Source organism: Dipodomys spectabilis, unplaced genomic scaffold, assembly GCF_019054845.1.
Source record: "Dipodomys spectabilis isolate Male_0828 unplaced genomic scaffold, ASM1905484v1 ptg000233l, whole genome shotgun sequence".
Classification (NCBI taxonomy): Eukaryota; Metazoa; Chordata; class Mammalia; order Rodentia; family Heteromyidae; genus Dipodomys; species Dipodomys spectabilis.
The window spans coordinates 5,980,197-5,993,760 of NW_024870910.1; the positions used below are offsets into that span (position 1 = coordinate 5,980,197).

Below are 13,564 nucleotides of genomic sequence, written 5' to 3' on the forward strand. Positions count from 1 at the left end.
CGGACTCCCCCAGAGGGTCAAACTGACAACCTTGGGACCATCCCACACGGGCGGTGAGCGCCAGCCGCCCGCAGTGGCCTGAGTGCTTAGCCAGAGAAAGATGTTATCCAGGGAAGCGTGCCAGGGCCTGACAGTTCACCTCCCAGAGGCCGGAAGAAGGGCAAAGCTTTCTAATATCCCAGGCTTGCTGAGTCCGCTCTTTATAGCGGAGAACTCCGGTTCTACACTGGGTAAAACAGAGACTAGGGCTGGGTCGACCCCTTTATCTTTGTCCCAGGAAACACCGTAGTCTCTGCTGTCAGCCCTCCAGAAGCCTGGCACCTGCCTCATGGCTGAAACTTGGAGAAAGGCTGTCTGCCTAAGTGGAAGCCATTAGCCTGCAGGAGGAGACAGATCTAAAGGAAAGATCTCTCTGTCTTGTGCACATTCACACACACACACACACACACAGGGGCATTAAACCCACAACAAAGCAGGATTTCTTTCTGCTCTGACAGTCTCTAATTGAAGAACAGAACATTTATTTTCAAGCGTGACAGGTGAAAGGCTTGTTTAAAAATATAAATAAACATTAATTAGCTATAAACATGACAGCCACAGACGTGTTTCCTGCTGGGACCATCTGAGAGGTGGGTGAGGAACAGCTGAGCGCTAAATGTGACTCGCAGTGCTACAAAGCTCTCTAATGGGCCGCGCACCACGGTTTTGCTCACCTGCGAGGCGGTATTTAAACCACAACTTTCTGAGAACACAAGCGGAGTCACTCACGCCGCACGTGGGCCGATTCTGTCCTGGGAATTTGCCCCACGTGTCCAGATAGACTCTCGGGCTTTATGGTTCCAGATGAATGGCGGCTCTGCCCAATCTCTGACTCTTATGCAAATGTCTTCTGAGGGATGGAGAAACCCCACCTTATGGTGACTAGGGTAGGTGGCGTCTTTTGTGTATGCTGTGTGGACATTTGCCCATAGGGAAATGGATTCATATGAACCATCAGGACCAATGAGAATATGGGATGGTTGAAGACAGCAGTACCTCGATACTACTGGGAGCTGCTAAAAAAAAATAAAAAGAAGTTGTTCAATTTATAGGCAATATTCACAATGGTTCCATCCATTTCCCTTTCTACATACCCATCCTCTCATCCATTAGTCTACGCATGCATGCATCCATCCATCTGTTCATCTTTCCATCATCCATCCGTCCACCTAGCCATCTACTTCTCTGTCTCCCCCTCTATTATTTTGTCCATGCATCCATCTGTCCATCCAGCCACCCATCCATCTCCCCATCTCCCCCCTCCTCTGGAGAATCATCCTTTGGCCCATTCATTTATGCCATGCGGATGCAATCCCTGCTTCAGTGCCAAAGACATAAGACCAACGTTTTTAAAAAGACTTTCCTTTTCATCGAGGAACCCATAGTTTATTTTGTTAGAAAGTGAAGTCAGTTCTTCAAAGAAACTGGTATGATACAACACAGTGAAATCTGTAACAAAGGCTCTTGTGGTTTTGTTGGAACACAAATGAAGCGTTATTTTTTCTCTCTCTCTCCAGGGGGATGGAAGGGCTGCAGAATTTACCACAATTTTTAGTTTAGCAAAGCAAGTAAATCTTTCCTCAGAGAAGCTGCTGGTGCCACAATGGCTTCTTGGGTTTTCTTTTTCTTGTGAAATTGGAGAGGCAGTGAGTGTATCTATGCCTAGGATCCCTGCATAGGGAAAAGAAAGGAAACAGATTCACCTGAGATCCCACAGGTGTTCTTAGTGCACTTTCCCATTTTCTTGACCTACCTTCCTTCCTTCCTTCCTTCCTTCCTTCCTTCCTTCCTTCCTTCCTTCCTTCCCTCCCTCCCTCCGTCCCTCCCTCCCTCCCTCCCTCCCTCCCTTCCTTCCTTCTTTCTCTCTCTCTTTCATTCTCTTTAGTTGTACAAAGGATATCAGCCTTCTGTGATAGAGTATAGATGAGAGACCTAACACATAGGCACAGAAAAAAATTTAACCTAAGCATACATTGGAGTATTACTCTGTAAGCAAAATAAAACCCCCAAAAGATAAAACACAAAACCATGAGTTCCCGAATCATTTAATAACACACATGAACTTCAGAACAAGTATGTCAAGTTGGAAGAAATCAGACACGAAAGACTACAACACTCTGTTTTATTAACATACACTTCAGGTTCAGTAAAATTGGCAAAGATAGAAATTTGAACAATGTTTGCTTCTGGGGAAGGAGAATAGATAATAGGGGCCATGAGGGAACTTTCTAGGTTAGTTAAAATATTTGATATTCACGAACCCTTAGGGTTTAACCCAGGGAATTCAGAAACCTGCTATAGGTCAGAAAGACTAGGCTCAGCCCTACCTTCCAATGGAGAGAGAAGTCCAGTCCCGGCAATCCATGGGGCCGGACAGGTATACAACACGGATAGATCAAGACCTCTACTGATTGAGTGACTCCGTGGCTAATGATTGACACTTGTCAATCATTCTGTGTCTACAGATGGCAGCGGGCTGCTTTTTTCCCTCATATGTCTGGAAGTGCAGGGTGGGGGTGTGGGGGGAACCATTTTTAACACCCGTGGCACCTGCCAGTAGCTCCCTACGGGTACGACCGTTCCCTTTTTGGGGGATTAATTAAGCCCAGGGCTGGTCAGGAACAATGCACGGTGGAAACCCCACCCCAGGAGCAGGAGTGCCCCTTCTGTCCCGATCGATCGTGTTTCCAAATATCTCATTTTCAAAAACGTTTGGAGCCAGGCCAATCAAAGCTGGGACAGGTGACATTTTGCTTTCTAATGAGTAGCGAAGGGCAGAGGTGGTTTAACTTCCTTTCTCCCTAGTAGAAATCGGATGTCATCTGAGAAGGTCTCTTTTTCTTTTTCTTTTCTTTTTATTGAGAACATCCGGGCATTAAAAAAAACAAATCTTAGCTCCATGAGTGGCATGTCTCAGAAATTCAAATGAAGAACAGGCATTAAAATGATTATGAGTTACCAGAGCGTAGTAAATACAAAACAAACTCATGTATTCCACTGTGGGGTTGTGTGTGTGTGTGTGTGTATATGTGTGTGTGTGTGTGTGTGTGTGTGTGTGTGTGTGTGTGTGTGTGTGTGTGAATTTACATGGGCTCTTAATGTTGTTGTTTTCTTTTTTCTTTTTGGAAAGTAGGGCATTCCGATACATAACACCAGGAGCAGAGATCTCCTGTTGCATGTCATTGCATCTAATGGGCGGTGTCATAAACTGTTGGTTATTGGTGCGTTGTGCTGAATTCGAGATGTGAGTTTTCACACCAGATTAAATATTGGAGGGCCCAAAGGTCGCCTGTAAAGGAAAGCCTCTGTCTTAAGGCTGTGTTGGAACCATGGCAGATGCTGGCTCAATCTGAACAAAAATACCCAAAATTTAAAAAAAAATCCCTTTCAGGTTATGGATGTCTATAAAATTATAGATAGTTGCATAGAGGAGACATTGAAATAAACATTGGGCCTTAGCTATGATGACTTAGTGGGTCATAGATGTATAACGAGGTGACTTAGACAGTAAGGTTCTTTGTTTTTGTTTTTGTGCTAGACTAGGGCTTGGACTCAAGCATTTTTTACTCAAGGCCATCATCCTACCATTTGGAGCCACGGCTCCACTTCTGGCTTTTTCTTTTTCTTTTTGGTGGTTAATTAAAGATGAGACTCTCATGGACTTTCTTGACCTGGAAATCCAAGATCTGAGATCCTCAGATCTCAGCCTCATGAATAGCGAAGATTGTAGATGTGAGCCACCAGTTTCCAGTTCTGCATTGATTTTTATGGGTTCTAATAGAGGAGAGCCCATATCTCCCATGGTTACCGTGGTGCATGCATGCGTGTGTGTGTGTGTGTGTGTGTGTGTGTGTGTGAGTGTGAGAGAGAAGGTGCTGATCATTCAGGTGAGATACCATCTCATCAGGTACAATAAGCAGCTTCTCCATCCCTGGTTCCAAACGCAGATCCAAAGACTTACAGCTGGTCCAGACATTGCAAAGGGAACAAAACACGTTTTCTCTTCTTGATAACTATTCCCTAAACAACATGTGGTATGACATAATAGAATATTTATTAACGGTCCCATGGTATGAGGCATGAAAAGTAATCTAAAGAGATGTAAAGCGTTCCAGGGGATGGGGCATACATTTACATGTAAACATGACACTATTTTATGTAAACTGACCTAAGTAGGCATAGATTTTGGTATATGTGTGTGTGTTGTGTGTGTGTGTGTGGGGGGGAATGTTCTGGAACAATTGCAGAGGGGTGGGAGGAGCTCTGGCTATGAATAAAATAACTGGGACATGCGTTCTTGTACACTTGGGCCGTGGAGGGCACAGCACACATTGCCAGCACCTCCCTCACGGAGACACCCACTACATTGCAGGAACACGGGCAGAATGCTGTCTGCACAGCGTTGCCCCTGCACGAAGTCCCCAGGGCGTCCGTGAGCCTGGGGTGCGGGTTTCGTTAGAAGTGTCCTGCTCTGGGAGGTTTCCCATCCCATTTTCTCCCAATCCCATCCCCGCCCCCCCCCCCCCCACACACACACTTGAGCTTCGCTGCCTTCATTTTCCTGTGGCAATGGAATAAATAATGCAGTGGCCTCCCTGCTGGAATCAAAGAGCGAGATGCAGATGTCAGGAATGGAAAAACGCGGCAGCTCAAAGCCAGCAAACAGAACAGTAAACACAGGCAGCGATAGTGAGCTGTGGGAAGCCAGGGAAGGGCTCGGGGAGGTGTGTGGAGGTGTGTTTTGAAATGGGGGTAACCTCTATGAACAGGGGCCCCCAATTAACGAGACAGAGGAAGGGTGGAGGAGGGGAGCATAGGAATGCGGCCCCCATCAGCCCCATCGCCCAGTGGGAAACGGTAGACCTCACGTTCGTGTGCATCCAATTAGTCTCCCAGTTTAGCTGAGACAAGCATTCCCTGGGAAAAGCTCCTCAGGAGAGGCCCCGAGAGCCGGGTTGTAAGCTCATCATCCGACCCACACCAGACAAGACCCTCGGCTAGAGAGAAAGCATGCCAGGAGGTGAAGAGGGGAATTGGGTTAGCCAGGGATCTGAAGTCCCACACGCAGCACCAGAGCTCCAACCTCACTAAATGAGATGCCCTAGAACCTTCCAGGTGGGTGCCTCTCCCTGAGTTCCCTTGCCCCGGGGAGGAGCACAATCATTGTCTTATTGACTGAGCTCCCGAGCTCAGATATTATCCTGAACATCTTCTTCGCCGGCGCTCCACGTCGGTTCAGTCTGCAAGCTTGCATGGATTTTCCTTCCTCGCTCTCACACCGTTCATTCTCCGAGTTCTTCCACCTGAGGCTGGTGGCTCTTGTCTGGGCTTGGTCGCTCGGACCCATTTATTTTAAACACACGACTGTTCGTTTGTACATGAATTTGTACAAAGGAATTTTGTTGTGGTATTTCCATTCATGCGTATATTTCCCCAATCCATTCTTTTTAGAAACGTTTAGTATGCTCTTTAAGTACTTGTACAAAGGGGTTGCCATTTATCAGCAGCTTATGAGTGCGCCATTTCTTGATCGATGTCACTCCTTTTGAAATTCTTAGCCCTTCCTCCTCTCCCCACCCCCTTCTTAATGTTGTAGGATATGCGTTGGCTTCTTGGCTACTTTCTGTCCATCTTCTCCTCTTTGTTCGTCCACCCCTCCCCCCTTGATTCTACCTGACCTCTATGGTCCATCTGCTTCCTGGTATTATATTTTGCCCAACTTTGACTTTGGCTTCCTGAAGAAGGACACTATCAGAATTCTCCCCTGAATCTACTGCGTTTCAGCCGATGCATGTGTATGCACTGGTGTACCACCCGGAGTATTTCCTTAGGAGTTTGTGATACCCCTGACCAAATGATCTCCTCCTTCCTCAAATGCTCTAAAGGCTTTGTCACTGCCTTCTGGAAATGCCCAATGGGCCTGCCATGGGCTATGAGGGGACGGAGCCGCCTGCCCGGGGCGCCCTTCTGCACCTAGATCCCATCCGCTCTCCTCTGGCCCTGGGCTCTGGAATCACTGTCGGTCTCAGAGGCCAACCTCGGTCTTCTCTGCTTCCCATTCGCTTGGTGAGACTCGGCCTCGGGTGATGGCCAGGCTGCCGTGTGGTGCGCATCCTTGTCCCAGGTACCATTCCAGGACGCCACCTCCGAGAGGACCCAGGGTGCCTCCATTCCCATCTCGGGGAACCCTATGATTGCAGCATGGTGACCTGGTAGCTTATAAGATCATTTCCCCCAAATATCTCTGGATAAACCAATGCCGAAATGAAAAACTTCATCTCCAAACGAGGGCAAGCCGGGGTTCACACAGGTGCGCATGCACTTCCTAGGAGTTGAGTTTTAACTGAAGCTGAGTGTTCTCAGCTATAAAACGAGGACCTTGGATACCATCTACCTCCTTGTTGTACTCTTTATTATATTAACTAAATAATATAATGCATGTGGATTTTTAGCACATGGTGGCATAATTGTGTGGATTACAGGATATATTTAAAGACACTTTTTAGTCAGGGGTGTCTAAGTCTGTCATCAATGAATTCCTGGTATTATTATTGCCACCGTGGAAGGAGACACTCTGTTACATTCAAACGTTTATTTCTCCGGCCACATAACAGGCATCCAGTAGATAGATGACAGATCAATTGACAAGAGAGCAAGACAGGCCTATTGATTAATTAACCCTGCAGATACACAGTACCTAGACTCGGTGGGGGGTGGGGGGAGGTTACTGCTTTCTACCCTAGCCTAGAATTATACTAGAAGAAAATGTCAGTATTCAATCTTTCAGAAAAGGGAAAGAGGAAAGCTCCCTCCACTGTCTTCTAATTGCCCCCTGCAATTTGGAGGAACACATGTCTCTGATAAGTAACAGGCATTTATTTTGGAGGATGTCATCTGAGCAGCGAGCAGAACAATGTCTCCATCTCCTCTATCCCGAGTCCTCAGAGCCCACGAGATCTCCTAGGGCGTGGCTGTGTTCCGTCTCACAGGTGAACGGGCCTGGCATTTGTCATTTATCTCAGCTTTCAGGGTCTGGAAGGATCCTGGGGAAAAAAATAATAATAAAAAATAATAACAACAGTTCTTTTCTCCAGCTGAATTCATCTAAAATTAAAACCTAAAAAAAAAAAATACACTCCCCCCTCTTTTCCCCTAACCATCGTGTGTTTTTATTTCTAGCATCTTCCCAGTGGGTTGATTCAAGAGACAGTGACTTTTGCCAACCCGACACTTCCACATCAAGCATGAGAGAAAAAAAAAAAAGATAGATTCTTGGCTTTGAAGTCCCTTAGATTCTCCAGTGCTATTTTCATATGTGGCCAAGAAGGGAAAGGAAATAAACATCTCCCAAGATGGAGGAAAGATCTTCAGTGGGTAGCGTGAATCCATACTGGAGAGCTTCTAAGGTCTGGGAGCCTGGCCCCAGTCACCAATTGACCCGAGCCCTTCGGATGTAGGGACCTAGGGCGTCCATCTGCTACCACTTCAGAACTGGACGAGTGACTGAGTGCGCAGTCCACCTGCCCCTTCCAAACACGAGTGAGGAGTAGGACTCCTCGAGTTCAGTGAGGTTGTCTGGGAGAACCGAATGAAAGCGTCTCTCTCCAATCAGGGACTGGAAGGAGGCACACACAGAATACAGAAACACTAACAGGATCTTAGACGGGAGTGTGGCGGTGGGAGAGGAGGCGCGGTGCAACTTCTTTCGTTTGTGCATTTTGCGTGTCGAATGGAGGGAGCTGTATAGACGAACTGGACAGATGAATGTAGCATTCGGCTCTGGCTGACTAACGATGACCCCCCCACACTTAGCGGCTTTCACACAAACGACACGTCCTTCATGACGATTCTGATTCGAGCATGGTCTGTGTGGATGGGATCGTTCCTCCAGCTGGAGCAGGTAGGTTAGGGACGGATAGTCTTAAGACAGGATCTGTCCACCTGTCTGGGGGTGACCTTGTGGTGTGGCTCCCTCCTCCAGCAGACAAGCCTATGCCGATTCCTAGAGACAGCAGGAGGGCAAATCTAGGGGCAAGCGCTTTCGAAGCCTCTGCCTGTCTTGTGCCTCTCCATTCTTTCTTTCTTTTTTCCTTCATGCATCTTAATTATGATAAAAGCATTGTCCAGAGGGGCTAGTTACATAAGTCAGGCGGAGTATAGCTCTTTGTGAACAGTGTCACCCCTTCCCTTGCTCTCTCCCAGTTTTTCCTCTCCCATCCCCACCCACAGGCTGCAGAGTTCATTTTCGATAGAGTGTCCAGTGAGATCAACTGCTGCCTGCTTAGTCCCTCCATTTCTGTACCTCCTCTTACCCTCCCGATGGGATTATACTCATCCATCAGAAAGACTGATATCATTGAACCATCTGTAAGGAAATAAAAGACTTGGGGGAGGGGAGACTCACATTAAATGAAGTAAGCCAGGCCCAGAGAAACACAGGTTGCGTGTTTTCCCTCATTTGTGGTAAGCTAGAATGCACCTCTAAATCTCCACGTAAGCACACCGGATGGTATAACGAAAGAATGCACCGGGACATGATAAATTATACCAGGTCTCCAGGCGTTCACACAGACTAAAGGAGGATGCGCGCAGGAACACCAAGGCGCGTCTGATCCTATACAGTAATATTTATCGAAAGGAACTCCAGGAAATGGAAACAAGAGATGTTGGTTTCTTGCTTTTCTCTTAGTTGCTGCTTTTCGTACCTGTGGGTTCTTCATACACAAAGATGTCCTCTGGCGCGGCTGAGTCCCAGGGTGAAGAGAGACACATTCTGCCTCTAGGTGGCGCGGTGCAGAGTTCAGCGTGAGAGTCACTGGACGTGGATTAGATTTTTTTTTTTTTTCCGCTTATCTTCATTATTGACATCTGTCTTGGTAGGAATGGGATTTCACATCCCCGTCCCTTGCCATGTGGCTCGCAGAACAAACACATAAAAGGAATTTACCTCCCTGAGCCATGAACAAGGTGACTTTCCTTTGATGAGTGGGTCGTGGGCAGAGAGAAGACATTGGCTTTGCTTCAGCAAAAGCTGTAATAGTCAGCGCGTGAATCAAAACCTCTGACTAATTTTTTTTTCCCCCTCTGCTACAAAAATAGCAGGTCCCAAATTAGGGCTTCTCCTTTAGCTGAGATCTGAGAGTGCAGCCAGGCAGGAGAAAGTCACACCTGATCTACGGCAAGCAAGAACAAAGAATCAACTTTCTCCAGGGCAGCCATTGAGTTGTAATAGTGACTCAGTGGTTGCATTTGAAGCTGGAGGAGCATTACAGTGATTTATTAACTCCGCTGTGTGTGTGTGTGTGTGTGTGTGTGTGTGTGTGTGTTTAACTCATCGCTTTAAAATAGATCTCTCCTATTGACTTTGTACATTATTTAACACTGTCATTTATATTTTTAAGTGCGTTTGTTGTGGTTCCTCTCCCAGCTCTGATCTTGCGTCTTCTCAGGCACTGGGACGTTTCTCAAAAGGGGGTCTTCTTGACATTCAGCACCCCGAGTTTCACACCCCTGCCCTGCTAATTCCAGGGGTACGGTGCTTCCTCCCCATCACCCCAGTGTGCCCCACCTGGCAGCCTCAGAGTTAACAGCACCGGCCCGAGAAGTGTGGCGTTGCACAGGCATAAGCCCCGAGTGGGGCTGATGTGGGCGCGTTTGTTTGTTCTCTTCCTGCCGTGTGGTGGCTGCAGGTCTTCTGTGATTTCCACGGCCACTCCCAGAGGAAGAACGTGTTTCTCTACGGGTGCAGCGTGAAGGAGACGCTGTGGCAAGCGGGCTGCGCCGTGGGGGCCTCTGGTCTCGTGGAGGATGTCAGCTACAGGGTAAGTCATGGGGAGAGACCCCCAGCGCTTCTTGGAGACCCGTGCCCCATGCATGGTTTGCTAAGCCAGCCACCTTCCCTCAGAGAGAGAGAGTGAGTCCTCTTGATTTTCAATTTTCCAAATAGGAACGTGATTATTTTAAGTAGAGATCTCTAACAGAAGCAGGATTATGGCTGGGAGGCGGCCCTGCACTGGTGTTTAAGAATGGTCTGCTGCCCCGCCCCTCCCCCGTTGCCTTGTCTCTCCTTTCTATGTGATTCAATATAATATAAAAGGCATGGGCATTGGGGACAGTGAGCCTGATTTTAATGCCTGGCTTTACACTAAGTCTTAACCCTGTGCAGTTAAGTCAGGAACATCTTATCTCCGGATCACCACTCCATCCACCTAAAAATGAAGATATTAAAGTACCGGTACTTCAAAAAAAAAACCTGATATTTTAAATACTAATGTATTTTTTTAAGCCCTGAAGATATTAAAATACTCTAGAGCCAAGTGCTGGTGACTTCAACCCTTGGGTTTTTGCTCCTCAGGATGCTGAGATCTGAGGATTGAGGTTCCAAGCCATTCCTGGGCAGAAAACTGTGTGAGACTCTTTATTTCCAATGAACTAACAAAAAAGCTGGGAGTGAAGTTGTGACTTAAGTGGTAGAGCGCTAGCCTTGAGCAACAAACACCAAGAGAGTGCCCAGGCCCGGTCTGATTACTTTTGATAACAGATAGATAGGCAGATAGGCAGACAGATCCTGCCTCTGAGACTGTAGATAATAGGAGAACACAATAATTACACAGGGGGGTTCACTGGCTAGAATTCTGCTGTCCCCACGGTGACAAATAGGAATGAAGGAGGAGGAGGAAAGAAAGGAGGGCTCAGAGAGCTAAGGTACACCAGCCTCAAAAAGACACAGAGCCCTTTGCTGCAAAGTTATATGAGGAGGAGGAAAATTACCGTGGCAGCGGCCTCTTCTAAATGGTCCTCTTCTAAATGGTTCCCGTGGGGTCTGCTGGTTAACTGTGTACAAAATAGTTTCATCTACCAGGTTAAGGATTATGTTCAAAGAGGTAAAAATCTAGTGAGCTATGAAGTTTGGAAAGACTCAATCTGTTCCCTGATTTTCTTTTTCTTCTCCATTTACCTTTACCTGTGTGCATGATTAATTTTTTTCTTTTTCCCAGGCCTGGGGCTTGAACTCAGCGCCTGGTACTGTCCCTGAGCTTCTTTTGCTCAAGGCTAGCACTCTACCACTTGAGCCATAGCACCACTTCTGGCTTTTTCTGTGTATGTGGTACTGAGAAATTGAACCCAGGGCTTCATGCATGCTAGGCAAGCGCTCTACCACTGAGCACATTCCCAGCCTGACTTTCCAATCCTTCAGCATTACTGTCAATAGAGTAATTACATGTTCTATTATATTTCACACAGACCCGACACATCTATTCAGTGTCAGTGTTATTAATCAACCCTTTGGGAACAATTGCTGGTTGTGTTGGTCCAAATAAGTCGATGACCCCATTTACAAAACACATGTACAAACCTGGAAAAAAAAGTCCTCAAAAACGATCATTTTAGGACTCTGGAAATTGACCCAGTATAGACAGCAGCTTGAAAATGATTCTTTTTGTTAGATCATCGTGGAAGAATAGCAAGAGTTTGTGACTTTCTTCCCTACAGCTGTTCCTAACCCCAACATTCTATAGTCATCAAATCTGCACAGGTAACATGCTCAAGAGGCGGAGTCAGAGAGACCCTGTCTTAGGAGAAAAAAAGAAAAAGAAAAAGCTTTATCAATATAAGGATGGACATGCATGTGTGTGCATGCACACATACACACACACAAATGTACAGAAGAAATCTTTGAAATGAGAAGGTAATAGAAGGATGAAGACCAGCCATTTCTTATCCCGGAATTTTGAGAAAATGTATGTCTTTGTATAAACTAGACCCTGTTTATAGGCAAAAGAAATCTAGAGCTATTTGAGAACTGGCCACAACTTTGAAGGTCCTCTAGACCCCCAGATATATCGAGCACTGGGAACGAAAGCGTTCTGGGCTGAAGAAGCACAGATCACAGGCTACCCCAGCTCCTCAAGCAGATGGAGCTGACAAGCTACGCCGCGCACATTTCAGAGAGGAACAAGAAGAGAGATTTATTTAATCCAGGAAAGTGCTGGCGTTTCCAAAAAGCATTTTGCAAACAAACACATTTTTTTTAAAGAAGAAGCTGGCAATGTTATAGAATAAAAAATCTATAGTATAGGATTTTTTTAAACCTGAATCTAAAGAGTTGGTTTCTACAGACTTCATTGTTTCCAGGGTGTAGTTTATCCCTGAAGAATTAATTATAAACGAAAGGGTAGATAAATTGGACTTACATTTAAAGGGTTCTGCTCTTCAAAATGGAAAATGAGAAAAATGTTCAAAAATCATCCATGTGATAAAAGGCTGCTGTGTCTAGAATACAGGAAGAATTTTTTTCCAAGCCAAGAAGACAAACTTTTACTTATTTTTTTTTTTAAATTGTGGTGTCAAGCTATGGTTTCATCCATGCTAGGCAAGACTGTATCATTAACTATGTTCCCTGCCCCAACAAAACAATTTTAAAAAATTAAAAAGAAGGAAAAAAAACCCAGAAATTGAGCAGAAGATGTAATTGGACACTTCTCCTAAGGTGAAATGCAAATGACTCATATGTAAATTACTCATGTAAACAAATCATAGAAATGCTACTCATTATTATTCATTACTAATATTTCTCAGGTAATTACAAATTGAAACCATGACAGGATAGCAGTACACCATCACTGCAGCGATAATAATAATAATTTTAGAAAAGGATCAGAATTGCCAATTGTCTGAGAAAGGAGGTTTGGAAACCGATGTTGTCATTTATGTACAATGGTGGAAATGTACAATGGTGTAGACACTTTAGGAAACAAATCAATAGTTTCCTGAAGGATAAAAGTACTTTCAACAGGCAACCCAACAATTCTCTGCACATGTATTTGTGTAGAAGTGGAAAGCCACACCCAAATGAACACTTGCAATGAATGTTTATAACAGCATTACATATAATACCCCCAGTTGGTGTGTGCCTACCATGTGTGTATATGTACATAAAGTACAATATGTATTCATGCAGTAGAACAGGTTCTCCAGTTTTGAAAAAACCAAACTGCCGTATTACTTACCCATGCTCCAAAAATACAGTAAGTGGCAGAAATAGTGGCTTGTACCTAGAGAATCTAGAGAAATCACAGAGAAATCTAGAAATCACAGTTCAAGTCCAGTTTTGAAGGGGGGGAAAAACTGGGAGATCTCGTCACAACAAACCAAGAGCTGTGTATTGTAATAGCTGCCTGTGATCCCAGCTACACTTGACTTGTAAATAGGAGAATTGCTATCCAGAATGCCCAAAGGCAAAAAAAAATATGTAAGATTCTATTTGGATGGAAATGAGACCCAAAAGGCTGGCAGTTTGGGAGAATATATGTGAGGATAGGAAGAATTACAGCAATGGTTGCGTTCTGGGGCTGAATTGTGGCTGGTTTCACGACCACCTTCACTAAAATACTTACTTTAAAGCTGATAGGACTGTGTTGTGCATTTATATAATAATTAAAAAATTAGTGATCAGCACTTCCAAGTGTCTAAGGAAGAAGCATTGAAAGTCTAAGGCCAGCTAAGTAGAGGATCTCCTGAGAAA

The 13,564-nt window shown here is 45.4% G+C and overlaps 1 protein-coding gene across 1 annotated transcript in view; it reads left to right on the plus strand.

Moving 5' to 3' along the window:
* Agbl1 (AGBL carboxypeptidase 1) overlaps nt 1–13,564 on the plus strand; it is a 353,278-nt gene that overhangs the window by 183,961 nt on the left and 155,753 nt on the right. The window contains exon 20 of the mRNA XM_042698518.1: nt 9,729–9,860. Within this exon, the coding sequence (XP_042554452.1) occupies nt 9,729–9,860 (132 nt within the window). The remainder of the gene's footprint in view (nt 1–9,728; nt 9,861–13,564) is intronic.